A 22,529-nucleotide genomic window follows, 5' to 3' on the forward strand; every position below is an offset into this window, starting at 1 on the left:
TTGCATCTTAAAGGAGCATAGGGCTTAAAGCACTGCAGATGTGTGCACAGCAAAGTCAGTATCTCTTTAAATTGTTGTATGTTTACTCAGTGGCAGATATATGCATGTTTATATACAGTTTCACAAACTTCTTTTAAATATTATAAAAGGTAAGTACAATGTAACTTTTTTTAAATATATCTGTTAATGAATCACTTACATTTTTCTCAAGTCAGTCATCATCATCATCTTTCGGCTGTTCCCATTAGGGGTCGCCACAGCAGATCATCTGTTTCCATTTCTTCCTGTCCTCTGCATCTTGCTCTGTCACACGAACCACCTGCATGTCCTCTCTCACCACATCCATAAACCTTAAGTTAGGCCTTCCTCTTTTCCTGTTACCTGGTAACTTCATCCTTAGCATCTTTTTCCCAATAAACTCAGCATCCCTCCTCACCACATGTCCAAACCAATGTAATCTTGCATCTCTGGCTTTGTCTCCAAACCTTCCAACACGGGCTGACCCTCTAATATACTTATTCCTAATCCTGTCCACCCTCGTCACACCCAGTGCAAATCTTAATATCTTTAACTCTGCCACATCCAGCTCAAACTCCTGCCTTTTTGTCAATGCCACTGTCTCCAACCCATATAACATAGCTGGTCTCACTACCTTCTTTTAGACCTTCCCTTTCACTCTTACTGGTACTCGTCTGTCACAAATCATTCCTGACACTCTTCTCGACCCACTCCATCCTGCCTGTGCTCTCTTCTTCACCTCTCTTCCACACTCACCATTACTCTGAACTATTGATCCCAAGTATTTAAACTCATCCACCTTTGCCACCTCTACTCCTTGCATCCTCACCATTCCTCTATCCTCCCTCTCATTCACACACATATATTCTGCCTTAGTCCTGCTGACCTTCATTCCTCTTCTCTCTAGAGCATATATCCATCTCTCCAGGGTCTCCACCTGTTCCCTACTCTCACTACAGATCACAATGTCATCTGCAAACATCATAGTCCATGGGGACTCCTGTCTGATCTCGTCTGTCAACCTGTCCATCACCATTGCAAATAAAAAAGGGCTCAGAGATGATCCTTAATGTAACCCCACCTCCACCTTAAACACATCCATCACTCCCACTGCAGACCTCACCGCTGTCACACTACCCTCATACATATCCTGTACCACTCCTACATACTTCTCTGACACTCCCCATTTCCTCATACAATACCATAACTCCTCTCTAGGCACCCTGTCATATGCTTTCTCTAAGTCTACAAAAACACAATGCAACTCCTTCTGACTTTCTCTGTACTTCTCCATCAATACTCTTAGAGAAAACATTGCATCTGTAGTGCTCTTTCCCGGCATGAAACCATACTGCTGATCACTAATCATCACATCCCTTCTTAATCTAGCTTCCACTACTCTTTCCCATAACTTCATGCTGTGACTGATCAATTTAATCCCTCTGTAGTTACTACAGCTCTGCACATCACCCTTATTCTTAAAAATCGGTACCAAAAAACTTTTTCTCCATTCCTCAGGCATCCTCTCACTTTCCAAGATTTCATTAAACAATCTGATTAAAAACTCCATTGCCATTTCACCTAAACACCTTCGTGTTTCCACAGGTATGTCATCTGGACCAACAGCCATTCCATTCTTCATCCTCTTCATAGCTACCCTTACTTCCTCCTTGCTAATCCATTGTACTTCATGATTCACTATCCCCACATCATCCAAGCTTCTCTCCCTCTCATTCTCTTCATTCATCAAACCCTCAAAGTACTCTTTCCATCTCCTCAACACACTCTCCTCGCTTGTGAGTATGTTTCCCTCATTATCCTTTATCACCTTTACCTGCTGCACATCTTTCCTAGCTCAGTCCCTCTGTCTAGCCAATCGGTACAAGTCCTTTTCTCCCTCCTTAGTGTCCAACCTTTCATACAACTCTTCATACGCCTTATCCTTAGCCTTCGCCACCTCTCTCTTTGCCCTGCACCTCATCTCCTTATACTCCTGTCTACTTTCTTCATCTCTCTGACAATCCCACTTCATCTTTGCCAACCTCTTTCTCTGTATACTCTCCTGTACTTCCTCATTCCACCAACAGGTCTCCTTGTCATCCTTCCTCTGTCCAGATGCCGTACCAAGCACCTTTCTAGCCGTTTCCCTTACTAGCTCTGCTGTAGTTACCCAGCTATTTGGTAACTCTTCACTGCCACCCAGTGCCTGTCTTAACTCATCCCTGAACTCCACCTCACAATTACCCTTTTTCAATTTCCACCATTTGATCCTTGGTGCTGCCCTCACACCCCTCCTCCTCTTCTTGATCACCAATGTCATCCTACAAACCACCATCCTATGCTACCTAGCTACACTTTCCCCGTTCACTACTTTACAGTCTCCAATCTCCTTCAAACTGACCCTCCTACATAAGATATAATCCACCTGTGTGCATCTTCCTCCACTCTTGTATGTCACCCTATGCTCCTCCCTCTTGTTAAAATACATATTCACCATAGCCATGTCCATCCTTTTTGCAAAATCCACTACCATCTGATCTTCTGCATTCCTTTGTGTAACACCATAGCTACCCATCACTTCCTCATCTCCTCTGTTCCCTTCACCAACATGCCCATTGAAATCTTCTCCAATTACCACTCTCTTACCCTTGGGTACAGTCATCACCACTTTATCCAACTCACTCCAAAATGTTTCTTTCTCATCCATCGCACACCCAACTTGTGGAGCGTATGCACTAACAACATTCATCATTGCAACATCAGTTTCCAGCTTCATAAACATCACTCTTTCTGACACTCTTTTCACCTCCAAAACACTCTTAGCATACTGTTCCTTCAGGATAACTCCTACGCCATTTCTCCTCCCATCCACACCATGATAAAACAATTTGAACCCACCTCCGATACACCTAGCCTTACTCCCCGTCCAGCTGGTCTCTTGCACACACAATATACCAACCTTCCTTTTGTCCATAATATCAGTTAGCTCTCTCCCAGTACCAGTCATACTGCCAACATTCAAAGTTCCGACCCTCACTACCACAGTCTTAGCCTTTCTCCTCTCTTCCTGCTTATAACTTATTTCAGTTACCTTGCATTTGCTAGTGAAGTACAATTACATTTCCTCTAGCTTATTACAGCTTTTCACAGTGCTTATAGATATGTGGCCCTCCTACATAAGATATAATCCACCTGTGTGCATCTTCCTCCACTCTTGTATGGAGCATAATGTATCACCTTGCAAAATGGGAAATTTACTGATTAGGGCATGATAGCAGTTAGAAGATCTGAAGTTTGTGTCTACGTAATTGCTCAGAAATACCTCATATAATACCTTGCATGGTTTGCTTCCTTGGCCATCTTGTTTCTTCTTGTCAGGTCCATTTGCATTTGTAATTGCTGAATCCACTGATAGTGTTCTGTCACAACACCCTTCAGGTAATTTCTTTTCCTCTAACTGTACTTCACAAACATTGGCCATAAATGCAGGCAGCTAACAAATGGATGGCAGGCTGTTGGACTAATCAATTACTTTAGTTAATATCTCACATCTGTTGGACTATTTTGAGTTCTAAGCTGCTTTTTTCCCCCCAGAAGTATTTATTTTAGTATTTAACCATAGTTCTGTAGATTCTGGTTTCAAAAGGGATGCTAATCCTTTTAAATAAGTTATTTGTAAGGCTTTAAGCAGGGGTCACTCCCATTTAACATAGGATCATAGGATCATAGGAGGTTACTAGACTAATGGCCCTGGGGCCCTTACAAGCCTAGACAAGAGTTTATTCTTAGAAATAAACCTCAGTCAGCACCTGTCACCCTTGTCAATGAGGGACACAGGTGGAACCCCTAGGATGAATTTGTGGTTTTCCATCCACTCATCAAGGTTGCACTTGAAGAGGGTCAGTGAGCTGCTCTGTTTGATGTGTATAGGAAGTCTATTCCAGAGATGGGGCAGCCTCTGGGAGACAATCCTGTCTCTCCAGTAGGTTTTGTTAATGTATTAGGTTCAGGCCTTTTGAGCATATAGTGCATGAGGAGTTACACTTATGGATATGGAACATTTTTAGTAGGGCAGGGTCCGAGATTGCCTTGTATGCGAGACAAAGATCACCCATGAGCAACATGTATGACACCAAGAAGAGTGATAGTGATTTCAGCCTGTCTGCATATGACAGGTGTTGCAGACCATGGATACTCTTTGTGAGGTATTTCAGTGGCCTTTCCAGTTGGTGCAAATGTTTGGAGAGGTACATCCCAAATAGGGCATTAAACTCAATTACTGATCTAATGAAGGAGGAGTATAGAGAGGTAATAACCTCCTTTTTCTGGATGCAATCCCTTTACTTATGAGATGAACCAAGTAAAAGGCTTTTCTGATCACTGCCGCTACATGATGTTTGAATGTGAGACTGTTATCAACTGAAGTGCCCAGGTCTTTCATCACAGGTTGTGTGCTTAGGGGGTTACCATTGATGTGGTAATCAGTAAGGGTTGTGTGTTTGCCAAATGGTATGATGATACATTTTTTTGCATTTAGATTGAGGCCTTTACTTTGGCACCAGTCATTAGTTGCTGTGAGACCCTCTTGTAGTATGTTAACATCATTTGGGGAGTAAATGACAGCACCCAACTTACAGTTGTCAGTAGTCTTGGTCAGCCGCAGGCCTTTTGCCATTGCCTGTACCTCTATGAAATAGATGCCAAGCAGTAGGGATCCCAGGACGGATCCCTGGCGAACTCTACTAGTGACAGATCTGCTATCGGAGGTGGAGGTGGCTATTTTGACTTTGAGGGTCCTGCCGGTGAGCCAGTTGGCCACCCACCTAATGAGTTTATTATTTATTTATTTGTTTGTTTGTTTATTTATTTATTTATTTTTATTTTACATTTGTTAACCAGGAAAGCCTGACTTGGAACAAAGCCAATTTTCAACGAAGGCCTGGGGAGAAATGCTCCAGATTCATGTCTTTGTAATAGATATGGATAGATAGGGATTTACGCCAAGTTGTGTTAGCTTTTTGATGATTCCCGAGTGGGGGATTGTGGCAAAGGCCTTGGCCAAGTCAAGGTAAGCTGTATGTGCTGACTTTCCCTCATCTGAGCCTTGGTGACAGTCTCAAAGAAGTCAACCAGGTTCAACAGGCAAGATCTGCCCTTGACAATTCTGAAATGGGTAGAGTCATGTGTTTGGAGATTGGCTATGTCCTTGTTTATGAGATCCATAATAATACACTCCATGGCTTTACAGATCAGACTTGTTAAGCTAACGGGGTGATAGTTTCCAGGGTCAGTAGTGGTGCTAGCTTCGTGCAAGATGTTGTTGACCAAGCCAAGGTCTTCAGAGGCTTTGCCTTTGCTTCCTGAACTCCCTCCTTCATCTTGTGAATTTGGCCCTTCCTGCCATACTTCAGAGCTTCTCTGGGAACCCAGCTTATACAGTTATGTTGCAATTCCCCACTTTTATCATGCAAGACACTTGATTTGGTCTGAATGGTGTTGTGAAAATAAACCCTTTATCTGTTCTGTTACCTATTTTGCTGCAAGTTCTTTGCTATTATCCACTCTGATTGTTTGAATTGGTTATCCACTACTACCTTACATCATTTATGACTAACTGACCCCTGTTCTGTTTTTCAGTGTCATTTTTTTGGTAATTTACTGAAGCTGAACTATAGTAAAAAATACTATTTTTATTTATTGCCATGCAACGTTTGGCAGCCATGGTGGTGCAGAGGTTAGTGTTACTGCCTCACAGCAAGAGGTTCTCCAGTTCAATTCTTGGCTGGGGTGCCTTCCATGTGGAGTCTGCATGTCCTCCCTGTGGTCATGTGGGTCTCCTCCAGGTTCTCTGGTTTCTTCCCACATTACAAACTCATGCTGTAGGTGGATTGGACACTCTACATTGGCCCTAGGTGTGAGTGTGTGCATGTGTGTGTGCCTTCTGTGGAAGGTTGGGACAGGGCTGACAACTTGACACCATAAAAGTCCACTGCGAATCATTCTGTAGACCATTGTTGCACTGTGGTGACCCGTAACTGTTAGTGCTTGTTATTTTCATTCTGTAAACTTACTGCACTTGTTTTCAAGGGTCACCCGACTGTGTACCATAATCGTGTGCAATTTGTCTGTTCAGCATGCTGTAACTGTGCTGTATCTCCCATTTTACACCTAAACTGTATACCACATGATGATATAATGTGTTCATAATGTAATGTAATGTCCTTAAAAGTTCAATAACCCTGCCACTGGGTAACATGAAGGTAACTTGATAATGTGCCCTATGGGGGGTTGTAATACAGAAGACTGTCTTTTGTAAAATGGTTTCCAATGTGACAGCCGTGCTCTGGCCCAGCAATAAAAGAGCCTCAATCCTCACCACTAACAACAGAGAGCGTGTCTCATATAAGAGAAAAGGATAACAAATACACACAGTAAAGTACAATTTCCTTACATGCACACAGAGCTCACAGTCAGTCTGGGGCTGGTTGTTCCCTTGCTCCCCAGGTCCCCAATAAGACTCCCCACTGGCACAGCTATAGGGTCCAGATCTCAGCCTACCTGGCAAGCTAACCTCCAGTATCCTCTCTGTCCAACCACAGCTTCGTGTCCCTGTGCAAGTAGCTGACACACACACACACACACACACACACACACACACAGACACACACACACTTTGAGATAAGTATTTATACAACTTCACAGCCACTCATGGGAAAGGCTGACACAGATTCTCCAGCTGTGCCCCTTTACCCAGACTATACAGTAGTAATTGCTGCCACCACCAGCCTACCACTAGCTAATAATTATCAGCTACCCAAAGGCCCTTAAAAGGGTGTCCAGTTATTACTGTGCAATATTTTTAGCCAATTGGTAAGTGTTACTAATCAGTCAAGGCTTATTAGAGTGGCCTTGTACAATAAACGCTAAAAATATACAATGTACTCTAAAGCTTAACTTATCTCTACCCAAACCAGCCACAGGAAAAAGGTTTTTTAAATATTTAGTAATAAATACAAAAAACACAAGACAATAGTACTACACCACAGTGCTATTCAAGAGTTCAGAGATCACCCAGAAACTTAAAATAATTCTGTAGTACATTTCTGACATAACAGAAAAGCACTTAGTATAATCTTTATAGTTCTAGGTATTTCTACAAGAAAACATACTTCTAAAGTAACTTACTTACATAGAGCAAGGCAGTGCTGAGTTAGATATCCAAGATCAAAATGCTTAATAATCTCTGGCTCTTACTTTCTAAATTGCTATTGCAGTTCTGATAAAACATTACATAATCTTTTTACACTTCTTGGAGTTCCCAGGCTGACACATTAACTACATTTACATTCTTAACATCACCCTTTTGCTATCTTGCAGCTGGTCAGGAACAGAGCAATAAAAATACATTTGCATGTTTAAGTCTAGCAATTTAACTCTTGGTTAAAACAATAGAAAGACTTTTTTCATCTAAACTATTCGGCACTACTGTTCCATTGAAAGGGTCACCACATGCTTTTACTGGGTCAGTAGAGAGCACTGTTGCCACATTTTTGTAACAACATTTCTTTACATTTAAAACAAGCCTGTAGTTTACATTTATATTTACAAATGATAGAATTATATATCAAATTCTGTTTGGCTAGGCTAGCAGCCTTCACCCATCTCTACCCAATCTTCAAATCCAACTTAACAGGACATCATAGTCAACAAATTCAAATAATTAAAAAATAAGTAAATAACTAAATAAGTAAGTAGGTACTGTGGGAAAATCTTATTCTCCACTTCAAATATTAGATAGTTACTTACTTAGTAATATAGAGCAATACTTTAGACGTGATGAGACAGATATTCTTAGAAGCATCATTTTTGGAGATGGTCTCTCTTTGTGGCATTCAGTTTTCTGAAACAAAGGCCTACTCTGTGTTGAAAGAAGTCAAAAGTTGAAAATGGCAAAACTCTGAGAATGACAGGACAATGAAAATGTTAGTTTGTGACTAAGATACCCTAGAAGTCAAAAGTACAATAATTAAAAAGAACTGAGGGGAAACAGCAAGCAGAGATGGGGTCACAGTAGATAGGATCAAGATGTTGAGTGAGTTCAGGAGAATTGGCTCCTGAAAGCATGATAAGGAGAGAGGCAGATCCAGGATGACGGGATTCTAGTGCCAGCGTACAAGAACAAAGTGGGGATCTTCCTAACAGCTGGCAGAACAAAGGTATCAAAGCTCTGTCACACTGCATCAAAGTGCTGGTGATGCAGAGTAGTGGAAAGTATCAGATCAGGGTGCAGTATGACCAGCCTGATGTTTGAGGTGAGACAGATTGTGAAGAAGCTGGAGATGAGGAAAGAGTCATTTCTAGACTTGGAGAAAACATATGACAAGGTCCCAAGAAAATTAATTTAAATAGTTCTTTGATAGTTTAAAGTCACAGAATTGATGATAGAATTAGTATAAGATATGTGCAAAGACATAAAGATGCAAGTACAAATAGTGCTCAGACTCACGTAAGTGCTGTCAGTAGGAAGTGATGGGCATCAGTGTCCAGCTCTGGGCCCTATCCTGTCCATTACGGTTAAGGACTGTGTCAGCAAACTGTTCAAAGGGGACATATTAACAAAGCTGTTGTATGCACCATGACTCTGAACAGGAACGTCAGCAAATAATGGGGGACTGCAAATACATAAGATGAAACTAAGCACACTGATAAAACAGTGATCACAGCAGCAAATGGAGAAATCTAGAACAAGTTGAAAATTGAGACAGAATACAAAATAGTGAAACAGATTAACCACTTCAGGTATTAGGGACATGTGATCGAGGAGAAGGGAAGTCAGAAAGAAGAAGTCAAGGCTGGAATCAGAGATGTGCAACCAACTAACACAGAGTGTCATGGGTAGGATATGACAAAAGAATGCCAAAGAAACTGAAATGTAAAGTATATAAGACAGTGATACAACCAGTACTACTGTATGGTACAGAAACCTAAGTAGTGAAGGCAGAACAGTTGAGGAAGCTAGAGATGATGGAGGTGAAGTACTTGACATGGGTGGTAGGATCCACATTGTGGAACAAACGAAGAAATGAGGACATCAAAGTGGAAGCCAAATTAGCTCGTTTCTGAGAAAGTTAAGGAGAACAATTACTGTACAGAAAAGATGAATGTGATTTGTTGGAAAATATTTAGAAGAGACAGGAAGAAGGCAAGAGAAACCAAGGATGTCCAGCTAAGCGATGGATGGACTGTATGAGAGAAGACCTGCAATAGTTAGGTATGAGTGTTAAAGAAGATTGGAGAGTAGTTCTGAATCAAAAGATGTGGAAGCAGTTCATGCGACACCCCAAACCTAGGCAAAAATAGAAAAAGGGGGGGGTATGAGATGATGATGATGATGATGACTCCAACATGGGAGATGCATGAATCCAAAAGACAAGATTGCTTTCTTTACACTGTGTTTTACTTGTATTATGCTTTTAATGTTTTAATTACATATTAAAAATAGGAAAGAGAACACAGCTGTGTCTCTTGTGAGTCACACATAATTATTTCCTACCCTTCAACTCTGGTGCTGTTGTGTTTTTAAACTCAACTGTCTTTCTAGTTGCCTGCCCCTTATGTTAATTTGACCATATATTGCCTTCTCTCTCTTTTTTCATTGTCTGTTGTGAGTAAGCACAAAATTATCATTTGTTGAAGTCACTGCCCTTCAACTATTTAAATGTATTGGTCATCCCACTGTATTCCATAGAACCAGAATACAAAGTGTCCACACCCTTTCAGTCTATCTTTCTCTTTTAAAATTAGTGGCTCTCTACTTAGACAGCTAATGCTTAAGCTACCCCTCTTTCACACATAACTGCTTAGTGCACACGGCAGCACTTAGGGTATTAACCCATCTGTTTCCATTTTATTTTTAAAATCTGTAGCACATATCACAAGACCACCAATACCGGACAGCTCCCCATTCTGTCTCTCAGTAGTCATCTTGGGATTAGTGTTTATGCTTCTCCTGGTGAGAGAAGGAACAGAGCACATTGATCCCCGACTGATTCAGGTTGGGCAGTGACTGTCTGTGCTTGAGGTTACTGATTGGTCTGGTTGCCGTTCAAGGCATCTACCAGGAAAAGGCTACAACAAGCCTACAGACCCTTGCATCATCTTGGGACAAGATTGTGGATCACCAAACAGACTGTGACCTGCTTCTCATCTTGGGATTGGTGTTAATGTTTGCTTCTGGTGAGAGGAGAAGCAAAGGAGTACTATATCTCAGCAGAATAAAGTTGTATAGATACAGACACCTTGTGTGACATTTTTCCTATAAACGCTTGATTGAAATTTCAGCAGTACCTAGCTGCACATAGCACAACTAGGTTGAAGTTACAAGCACTGTCCCAAGAGTTGCAAAGGGGATACTCCTGACATTGTTTAATGTCGTACTCCAACTATCTAATCAATAAAAAGGGTATGTTGCCATGTTGCCATGTATATGAATTTTTCCACTATCCATGTTGCCAGCTTGGTGGATATGGGCATCCTGAGGCAATGTAGACATTGACTCATATTTACTGACAACCAGTTAATTTTCAAATAAACTGATATGTATTTACACAATGTCACTGAAGGCAAAGCTTTCACATAAAAATACTCCTAATGTCAGTAAGGTTGTCAGTGGTACACACATTACACCAAACACACACAATTCAAAGCAGACATATAGACCCACATATGCTGAGACACTTAAATGTAATTGTCCTAAACCCCAAAGACCTACTAGATGAAGTACACATAGCAAATACCCACAGCAGCCCTGAATACACTCTTTCAAAACAACACTCATATCAACACCTACAGTCACATCTCATGCAGCCTCTACTTCTAAGCCCATAATGCAAGCCACCACACAACCCAACATTCTGGTCATTGGAGACTCCATTGTGAGACACACTGATATCCCTCTCACCAGGCTGAATAAAGAGAAAGAAACAGTCAGTTGCTTATGAGGGGCTAAGATCCACCACAATATGTAGGTACTCAGGTCACTGGACCACAGAGTACCAGTACGACTCAGTTGTAGTCCATGTGGGTGTAAATGACCTGACACCTATGAACCTATGAACCTATGAACATACCTCCCTAGACTATAGGAAGAAAGACATCATGGAGCTCTCAGAATATGTGTCCCAGGCTGGTATGAGCCTAGCACTGAGCAGCTATTTATCTTCTCTAAGGATGATGCCACAATACAAACAAAAGATGAATGACTTTAATAATTGTCTTAGTTTCTGGCGTCATTCTAAGGGGGTCAATGTTTGTCAGCATGGAAGGTGATAGTCAACAAACCACACAGCTTTGCCAGGGATGGTCTGAATCTCTCCCCTCTAGGCTTTTGAATACTCTAGGCTTTTGAATATTAGCTAAAACATTGTCTGCCCCCATAGTGCCTTTTTTAGGCAATGCCAAACTGAAAGTACTTTTGATGTAGCAAATCAAAACCAAGAAAGTCTAAACGTATTACTGTTCAGTGCTACAAGTCTAAATAAAAACCTCACTCCCTAGAAGCTCTCCTCACCCCAGAGAATGCTGATGTCTATGTGGTCATTGAGACATGGTTTAAAGCTGCAGAGTCAAACTGACAGTGCAAAATGATAATGCCTTCCACACATTTAGACCAGCTACCGCACAGACAGGGACTAAAGGTGGAGGTGTCTTGATTTACATCAAAAATAAATATACCTCAAGGCTGGTCAAACAGGACAATGCACTTGAGCTACTCCATGTTCTAATCACCATAGGCAAAATCCAATACCACTTCCTTGCAAGCTATAGGTCCCTCTTTATGACCCAGGAAACCCATATCATATAGTTACAGTTACTGAAAACACTCACCATCCAACCCAATACCATATTCATGGGTGACTTTAATTACCCCACTATTAACCGGGAATCCTGTATGACACTAAATGTACATGCACAGCGATTCCTGGAATTTGTAAACACAAACACCCTGGACCAGACTGTCAATACACTAACCAGGGGTGAAATCATACTGGATCTGGTCCTCACTAATATGGGACAGTGCTGCACACCCCTTGTGTAATGTCTTCTGTGGTAAAGCAGACCACAAAATAGTCTACTTTGAAGTAAAAATAAAACCTGGAACCACAGCTAACCCTGGAATATTCTGGAACTACTCTAAGACTAGCCTTCTGCTATTCAGTGCGAAACTGGTAAAATTTCAAGCTCCTATAAACCCTGAGAACACTGCTGCCTATGCAGAACTGTTCACAGAAACCCTGTGCAAGCATGTTAATGGCTGCATAGAGGCAGCTGTACCTACCAGAAAGAACTACAAAGCTACAAAAAAACAGGCCATCCTGGTGGAGTCACAAAATCACTAGGCTGTATAACAGAAGGAAGAAAATCATGGCAAGAATTAGGAGGTGTAGCACCCAGCAGGATAAATGCACTCTCATCAAACTAAACAAATAACTCAGAGGACAGATAACGTCTACCAAAGCCAAATATGAGGTAAATTTTGCCTCCCAGGTGACAAGGGATTCTTTAACTATGTCCGCAACCTCAAAGGCAATACACACTTTTGTGCAAAGCTCATTGTAAATGGAACCACCTATACTGAACCAGAATATATAGCAAACAAACTGGCTGACAAATTCATCTACAACTTTGCCTCTCTGTCCCCCTCAACCTTCCCTCAGGAAATATCATTAAATATAACTACCCCTGCTATCACTAGTGAACAGGTCCTTAATACTCTCTCCAAGGCCAAGAACACTGCATCAGTGGGCTCAGACAATATCCCAGGATGTCTTCTAAACAGCATGAAACATGACCTATCAGGACCACTGGAATTGCTATTTAACTGTAGCCTTCAAACAGGCTTTGTGCCTCACAAATGGAGAAAGACAACAGTCATCCTTCTGCACAAAGATGGGCCATCTACAGACCCTGGAAACTACAGACCAATAAGTCTCACTAGTTTTATCTGCAAAGCCATGGAAAGAATTATCATGGAAATGGTCACTAATGGAATAGTAAACCTCTAGACACTGGACCCAACACAGTTTGGTTTCATCAAGGGCAGGTCATGCCTACTCAACCTGGTGGACTTCTTTGAGAAGGTCACCAAAGCAATGGATGAGGGCAAAATGGTTCACACTGCCTAACTTGACCTGGCCAAGGCATTTGACACAATATTCCACTCAGGCATTGTTGACAAACTCAAGAGGTTAGGTACAAACCTGTATGTCAACCAGTGGATAGCCAACTGGCTCACAGGCAACACCCAGGAAGTTAGAATTGGGGAGTTCACCTCTACAATGAGGCCAGTCACAAGTGTAGTCCATCAGCAATCAGTCCTTGGACAACTTCTTTTTGGCATTTACTTCTCTGAAGTCAAGGCCAGTGTCAGTGGCCTCTGGCTAACTAAATCTGTAGATGATTGCAAATTAGGAGATGTCATTGAATCCCACACTGACACAAATGTTCACCAGGAAGGGCTAGCACAGACAAACAACTGGTGTCAGAGCCATGGACTAAAACTAAACCCAAAAAAATGCATAATAGTATCCTTCGGGAAGTCATCACCCCCAGTAACTTTTATATTGACAACAACCCCCTTAGAGTTGACCCAGTAGTCAGGGACGTAGGCACACAGATAGACAGTAACCTAGCCTTTCACTGTCACGTGTCTACAGTACTGAGGAAATCAGTCTGTTGCACAACTTATAAACAAAGGTGTGGCATCTAGGTCCAAGGAAGTCATCGTTCCACTGTATTTGGCATTTATCAGACCTACCATTGAGTACAATGCCCCCTTTGGTATGCACCTAAGAGGCATATCCAACAATACGAACATCCACAGAGGTTCCTCACTAAAAGCATACAGGGCATAAGTAAAATGTCCTATGTAGACCGCCTCAAACCCTATCCCTGTATTCTGTCTCCTGCAGGTTTTTGATGGGAGATCTATGTCTGACATACAGGGCACTGTCAGACCCCACTCTGATGTACCGCCTGCATATCCACAAAACAAACAGTACCAGAATTACCCATTCTAAAGACTTATATACATTGCATGTGATATAAATAAGACCTGCTGGAGAGACAGGTGTGTGTCCCAGAGACTCCCCATCTCTGGAACAGGCTCCCAATCTTTGTGAAGCAGAATTCCTCCCTAACCCAATTCAAGTGTAACTTGGGCAATTGGATGGGAAACTGGAAAGTCATCCCTGTCTTGGCACCTATCTCTAATGGACACAGGCAACCTGTAAATGGTTCACCTCCCAGGCCCCTGCTTATAAATGTTTCATCTCCCAAGCCCCTGTTTACATTTATCAAGGGTACCAGAACTTATCACAGATACTTGTCACAGATTTGCCTAATAAACACCTATGAACCTATGAATCTATAAGAAAAATATTGTGTTGCCAGTGTTTTGTATGGGTGGATGTAAAACTGAAGAATTCTAACCTGGAAGCGAGTCATGAATTAACATCACTGTGGTGCTCATAGCCTCCAGACAGGTCTGTCACCAGAGAACCTCACCTTTGAGGCATTGTTAAATGAAAGAAGAAAAGGTTTAGAAGGCAACCATCCTCCTATCCTGTAGTGAAAAGAGCTGTCTGGAATAGAGTGGACTGGAGTGTTAGGATGGCATGCAGGCAGAATAACAAATGTCCCTTGTAGTAATGGAGTGACACCATCCTGCATGGACCTCCTCTACAGGTAGTGTGTACATCGTCTAAATACAAAAATACAACAGAAAGTGACAGTTTTCAGCAGGTCTCATGAACACAGGCAGGCTAATCTCCTGGTTTCTTGAAGCCAGTGATAGTGCAGTCTCTATATCATGTCATTATTTATTTTATTAAAGGTTTGTTGATGAGTTCAGTAAAGACAGAAATGAAGAAATGCTACATATTAGTGTATAGAGCCTGGGTATCGGCACTGTAGTTAATTGGTCATTATTTCAGAGGACACACACACACACACACACACACACACACACACACACACACACACACACAAACACACAGGGTAAGGCGTAGATGAGTCTTGGTAACAGATGCATTGAGTGAGTTGTGTCCTTGCTGAATAAGGTTCTGTTCGAAAGAGTCTAATATCATAATTATATTACATCTCTTCCTTATATAACTGGAGTAGTTGAATAGATACCTCAGAGGTACTATAGTATGTAACTAGAACTGAGGGAATCCAATCTGAGTGTGCATTGTTTATAACCTTACCTTCTCTCTGTGAGCTAAGACATAAACTCATTCTCATGAACAAGTATTCCCTTAGGACAGAATACATGCAGACAGTAACTTCTTTCAAGTTAACAGAGAAGGCTTTCATCTGAAAATATTTCTTAAATGCTGCAAATAGCTTTATTTGTAGCTTGCAGAAGACTATAAGAAGAAGGGTAGACTAAAAAGAAGACTCTGCCACGATTCAGGGTTTATTTATAAATGAAACGTGCTCGGTTTGTAGTCCCATCACAACTGTTGATTCACTTTGTCACCTTCATTATAAAAATCATTTCCTAAATGACTTAACAGTTCTGGCTCTAAAATATGTTGCAGCTTTTTCACTGCATTGGACATATTACAGCAACCTGTCATGTCTAAATATTTTCTGCAGCGAGGAAAAATATTTATCTCGGTGTCTCCATATTAGCTAAATTGAAATTCACTAAAGTAACTCACAGACAGCAAGGCTGTGAGACAGGTTTTCAACTGCTGACTTGCATTTCTGTTTGTTTTCTCTGTAATTATCATTTGAGGCTAGAGTGTATTTTCCTTAAATATTTACATCAGCACATGATAAATGTACAGGACAGGCAGAACCAGCAGATGGAAAAGCACATGTGAGTAATGCCAGCTAGTGGTACAAAGATTCAGTGCTGCATTTTGTCATTCATGTTTATCTGATGGAAACAACATCATGGAAAGACATGGGAACCCTGAGGATATAAACTGTTCAATAAGCTGACAGTTACACTAAAAAGGGCAGACATGATGACACTCACACATCACTTAACCGTACCTTTTAGCTACGGCAGTGTTAGCAGAGCAGAATGGAAAATGACTCCTTTTAGTGTCACCACAGCATACTCTGCAAGCTTTGTGCTGTGTGTTCGCCCCAACTTCAAACCAGTAAGTGGGTACCCAGGAACAGTGAACGTCTGCTCAAGGAATCCAATAGGCTTCATGGAAGATGTGAGAACTCTATGCTGTTACCAACTTCACTATGCTGGACTTTAGAAATTAAAAGATTTGTGACCATTCAGCTTTTATTTTTGCATTATATGCAAACCTTATTATTTTCAGAAAGACTTGTATGGGGAAACTCCATTTGCTGGCCTCAGCGCAGTTTGTTTTGTGTTTTTTCTTACAGTATTCTGGATAAACAATACAGCATATGTCATGTGTGCTGCCATCTCTTCGCCCAGACTTGGACAGAGCATTTCTTCTTGGATTTCACCACCTATTTTTAATCTCATTTATAGGTTTTAACATTAATCATTAAGCTCTGTGTTGTACTTAAAGGAGACTTTCGTTAGTATCCATTGCTAAACAGTAAATCAGATGCCTGTAGCTACCTATTTAAGGTGATACAGGTACCACAACTGTTTAGTTACATGGTCAGAGGTGCTGGTCTCCTATTGCCACCCAGTGATCAATGCCTGGACACAGCAGTAAATGATCCCCTGTTTCCGTGACTCCTCTGATAATTTGTGCCGGGATCCTCAGCCAGTCACATCATAAGGACCATCAGGAGATGCTTTATGCCCACCACTGAGCACTCTGCAGCGTATCTCTGCCTTTCACTCTGGTTAGAGTCCCTCCTTGGCAGTTAGCAGCACAGAAGAGGTGAAGACTTCTTGACATTTGAACTGTGACAAAGCAGAATGCAGGTAATACAGGAGCGAGATGAGACCATGCATGAAGAGGGAGAGGAGAAGGAGGAGGCAAAGAAACCAAAGTTTAGTGAACGTGATTCCCTGAATTCCATTAGTAATGAAGACTTTGAAGAGTTTGTCCTTGACTTTGATGACTATGACTTATGGGAGGCGATCAAGGACCACCTTGGTGCCCACGCAGAACCTTTATGTAAGTATAACTCACCACTCGGGATGGAGACATGCCTGTCTGTTTAATTGAATTATTCAGACCAGGAGCTGTTTCAGTCCCTGGTATTGCATGTGCATGCTAATGAATTGTGTATTTAGAAAACAGGCTTTGAATGCATAGCTACTCCAAAGCTGAGACATATGTGCTTTGTATTTTATAAGGTGTCATATAAGAACCGGTGATGTTTCGAGAGCTATCATCTGTGGTGTATTTAACCACAGTTTGACAGTGCCCTTCCTCACTGCATTTAACAGAAGCGGAAATCAAAATAAAAATTCTAGAACAGCTCCCACACCTGGCAACAGGCTTATAATATGAGCTTCATCGATATACTCACTGGCTTCATAGTCTTTCACTGTGCTGTTCACCTTTTATTTATTTATTTACTTATTTGTTTGACATTTGTTGATGGGGAAAGTCTGACTGAGATAGAGTCCTTTTTCAGTGGAGGCCCAGGGAGAAAAGGTCCACAGAAGTACACAAAAAATGCTACAAAAATAGCAACAATGAGAACAATACCGAAAAAGTAACATGTAGTACTCAAATTGTTTACACAAATGTATCATCTGACGCAAATGCACACAAAAATAAGTTATCAGAGATAGCAGTCATTTCATACAGTACAGAGGGTAAAGAACAAGTATAGTACAGAACACAGTGAACAAGTATAGTACAGAGGGTAATGAACATGTATAGTACAGAGGGTAATGAACAAGTATAGTACAGAGGGTAATGAACAAGTGTAGTACAGACGGTAATGAGCAAGTGAAGTACAGAGCACAATGAACAAGTATAGTACAGAGGGTAATGAACAAGTATAGTACAGAGGGTAATGAACAAGTGTAGTACAGAGGGTAATGAACAAGTATAGTACAGAGGGTAATGAACAAGATGGTATCATATAGTACAGAGCACAATGAACAAGTGTAGTACAGAGGGTAATGAACAAGTGTAGTACAGAGGGTAATGAACAAGATGGTAATCATATAGTACAGAGCACAATGAACAGGTGTAGTACAGAGGGTAATGAATAAGTGTAGTACAGAGGGTAATGAACAAGTATAGTACAGAGGGTAATGAACAAGTATAGTACAGAGGGAAATGAACAAGTATAGTACAGAGGGTAATGAACAAGTATAGTACAGAGGGTAATGAACAAGTATAGTACAGACGGTAATGAGCAAGTGTAGTACAGAGGGTAATGAACAAGTATAGTACAGACGGTAATGAACAAGTGTAGTACAGAGGGTAATGAACAAGATGGTATCATATAGTACAGAGCACAATGAACAAGTGTAGTACAGAGGGTAATGAACAAGTATAGTACAGTGGGTAATGAACAAGTATAGTACAGAGCACAATGAACAAGTATAGTACAGAGGGTAATGAACAAGTGTAGTACAGAGGGTAATGAACAAGTATAGTACAGAGGGTAATGAACAAGATGGTAATCATATAGTACAGAGCACAATGAACAGGTGTAGTACAGAGGGTAATGAATAAGTGTAGTACAGAGGGTAATGAACAAGTATAGTACAGAGGGTAATGAACAAGTATAGTACAGAGGGAAATGAACAAGTATAGTACAGAGGGTAATGAACAAGTATAGTACAGAGGGTAATGAACAAGTATAGTACAGAGGGTAATGAACAAGTGTAGTACAGAGGGTAATGAACAAGATGGTAATCATATAGTACAGAGCACAATGAACAAGTGTAGTACAGAGGGTAATGAACAAGTATAGTACAGAGGGTAATGAACAAGTGTAGTACAGAGGGTAATGAACAAGTATAGTACAGAGCACAATGAACAAGTGTAGTACAGAGGGTAATGAACAAGTATAGTACAGAGGGTAATGAACAAGTATAGTACAGAGGGTAATGAACAAGTATAGTACAGAGGGTAATGAACAAGTGTAGTACAGAGGGTAATGAACAAGATGGTAATCATATAGTACAGAGCACAATGAACAAGTGTAGTACAGAGGGTAATGAACAAGTGTAGTACAGAGGGTAATGAACAAGTGTAGTACAGAGGGTAATGAACAAGTATAGTACAGAGGGTAATGAACAAGATGGTATCATATAGTACAGAGCACAATGAACAAGTATAGTACAGAGGGTAATGAACAAGTGTAGTACAGAGGGTAATGAACAAGTATAGTACAGGGCACAATGAACAAGTGTAGTACAGAGGGTAATGAACAAGTATAGTACAGAGGGTAATGAACAAGTATAGTACAGAGGGTAATGAACAAGATGGTAATCATATAGTACAGAGCACAATGAACAAGTGTAGTACAGAGGGTAATGAACAAGTATAGTACAGAGGGTAATGAACAAGTGTAGTACAGAGGGTAATGAACAAGTATAGTACAGAGGGTAATGAACAAGATGGTATCATATAGTACAGAGCACAATGAACAAGTATAGTACAGAGGGTAATGAACAAGTGTAGTACAGAGGGTAATGAACTAGTATAGTACAGAGGGTAATGAACAAGTATAGTACAGAGGGTAATGAACAAGTATAGTACAGAGGGTAATGAACAAGTGTAGTACAGAGGGTAATGAACAAGTATAGTACAGAGGGTAATGAACAAGATGGTATCATATAGTACAGAGCACAATGAACAAGTGTAGTACAGAGGGTAATGAACAAGTATAGTACAGTGGGTAATGAACAAGTATAGTACAGAGCACAATGAACAAGTATAGTACAGAGGGTAATGAACAAGTGTAGTACAGAGGGTAATGAACAAGTATAGTACAGAGGGTAATGAACAAGATGGTAATCATATAGTACAGAGCACAATGAACAGGTGTAGTACAGAGGGTAATGAATAAGTGTAGTACAGAGGGTAATGAACAAGTATAGTACAGAGGGTAATGAACAAGTATAGTACAGAGGAAATGAACAAGTATAGTACAGAGGGTAATGAACAAGTATAGTACAGAGGGTAATGAACAAGTATAGTACAGAGGGTAATGAACAAGTATAGTACAGAGGGTAATGAACAAGTATAGTACAGAGGGTAATGAACAAGTATAGTACAGAGGGTAATGAACAAGTGTAGTACAGAGGGTAATGAACTAGTATAGTACAGAGGGTAATGAACAAGTATAGTACAGAGGGTAATGAACAAGATGGTAATCATATAGTACAGAGCACAATGAACAAGTGTAGTACAGAGGGTAATGAACAAGTGTAGTACAGAGGGTAATGAACAAGTGTAGTACAGAGGGTAATGAACAAGATGGTATCATATAGTACAGAGCACAATGAACAAGTATAGTACAGAGGGTAATGAACAAGTGTAGTACAGAGGGTAATGAACAAGTATAGTACAGAGCACAATGAACAAGTATAGTACAGAGGGTAATGAACAAGTATAGTACAGAGCACAATGAACAAGTATAGTACAGAGGGTAATGAACAAGTGTAGTACAGAGGGTAATGAACAAGTATAGTACAGAGCACAATGAACAAGTATAGTACAGAGGGTAATGAACAAGATGGTATCATATAGTACAGAGCACAATGAACAAGTATAGTACAGAGGGTAATGAACAAGTGTAGTACAGAGGGTAATGAACAAGTATAGTACAGAGCACAATGAACAAGTATAGTACAGAGGGTAATGAACAAGTATAGTACAGAGCACAATGAACAAGTATAGTACAGAGGGTAATGAACAAGTATAGTACAGAGCACAATGAACAAGTATAGTACAGAGGGTAATGAACAAGTGTAGTACAGAGGGTAATGAACAAGTATAGTACAGAGGGTAATGAACAAGTATAGTACAGAGGGTAATGAACAAGTATAGTACAGAGCACAATGAACAAGTATAGTACAGAGGGTAATGAACAAGTATAGTACAGAGCACAATGAACAAGTGTAGTACAGAGGGTAATGAACAAGTATAGTACAGAGGGTAATGAACAAGTATAGTACAGAGGGTAATGAACAAGATGGTATCATATAGTACAGAGCACAATGAACAAGTGTAGTACAGAGGGTAATGAACAAGTATAGTACAGAGCACAATGAACAAGTATAGTACAGAGGGTAATGAACAAGTATAGTACAGAGGGTAATGAACAAGATGGTATCATATAGTACAGAGCACAATGAACAAGTGTAGTACAGAGGGTAATGAACAAGTGTAGTACAGAGGGTAATGAACAAGTGTAGTACAGAGGGTAATGAACAAGTATAGTACAGAGCACAATGAACAAGTGTAATACAGAGGGTAATGAACAAGTATAGTACAGAGCACAATGAACAAGTATAGTACAGAGGGTAATGAACAAGTATAGTACAGAGGGTAATGAACAAGATGGTATCATATAGTACAGAGCACAATGAACAAGTGTAGTACAGAGGGTAATGAACAAGTATAGTACAGAGGGTAATGAACAAGTATAGTACAGAGCACAATGAACAAGTATAATACAGAGGGTAATGAACAAGTATAGTACAGAGGGTAATGAACAAGTATAGTACAGATGGTAATGAACAAGTATAGTACAGAGCACAATGAACAAGTATAGTACAGAGGGTAATGAACAAGTGTAGTACAGAGGGTAATGAACAAGATGGTAATCATATAGTACAGAGCACAATGAACAAGTGTAGTACAGAGGGTAATGAACAAGTATAGTACAGAGGGTAATGAACAAGATGGTATCATATAGTACAGAGCACAATGAACAAGTATAGTACAGAGGGTAATGAACAAGTATAGTACAGAGGGTAATGAACAAGTGTAGTACAGAGGGTAATGAACTAGTATAGTACAGAGGGTAATGAACAAGATGGTAATCATATAGTACAGAGCGCAAGGAACAAGTATAGTACAGAGGGTAATGAACAAGTATAGTACAGAGGGTAATGAACAAGTGTAGTACAGAGGGTAATGAACAAGTATAGTACAGAGGGTAATGAACAAGTATAGTACAGAGGGTAATGAACAAGTATAGTACAGACGGTAATGAGCAAGTGTAGTACAGAGGGTAATGAACAAGATGGTATCATATAGTACAGAGCACAATGAACAAGTGTAGTACAGAGGGTAATGAACAAGTGTAGTACAGACGGTAATGAACAAGTATAGTACAGAGGGTAATGAACAAGTGTAGTACAGAGGGTAATGAACTAGTATAGTACAGAGGGTAATGAACTAGTATAGTACAGAGGGTAATGAACAAGATGGTATCATATAGTACAGAGCACAATGAACAAGTGTAGTACAGAGGGAAATGAACAAGTGTAGTACAGACGGTAATGAACAAGTATAGTACAGAGGGTAATGAACAAGTGTAGTACAGAGGGTAATGAACTAGTATAGTACAGA

General features: G+C 40.5%; 1 protein-coding gene across 2 annotated transcripts in view; it reads left to right on the forward strand.

Moving 5' to 3' along the window:
- Positions 1-22,529, forward strand: part of SLC4A3 (solute carrier family 4 member 3) — a 2,820,719-nt gene that overhangs the window by 1,786,545 nt on the left and 1,011,645 nt on the right. The window contains exon 1 of one of the 2 annotated variants that reach the window (XM_044074804.1): positions 16,551-17,150. The exons of the other annotated variant lie outside the window; for it this stretch is intronic. Within the exon in view, the coding sequence (XP_043930739.1) occupies positions 16,949-17,150 (202 nt within the window). The 5' untranslated portion in view covers positions 16,551-16,948. Of the gene's footprint in view, positions 1-16,550; positions 17,151-22,529 lie in introns of those variants that run through there. 2 annotated transcript variants of the gene reach the window in all.

The sequence above is a fragment of the Protopterus annectens genome, chromosome 6.part0, assembly GCF_019279795.1.
Source record: "Protopterus annectens isolate FY-2018-M chromosome 6.part0, PAN1.0, whole genome shotgun sequence".
NCBI classification, from domain to species: domain Eukaryota; kingdom Metazoa; phylum Chordata; order Ceratodontiformes; family Protopteridae; genus Protopterus; species Protopterus annectens.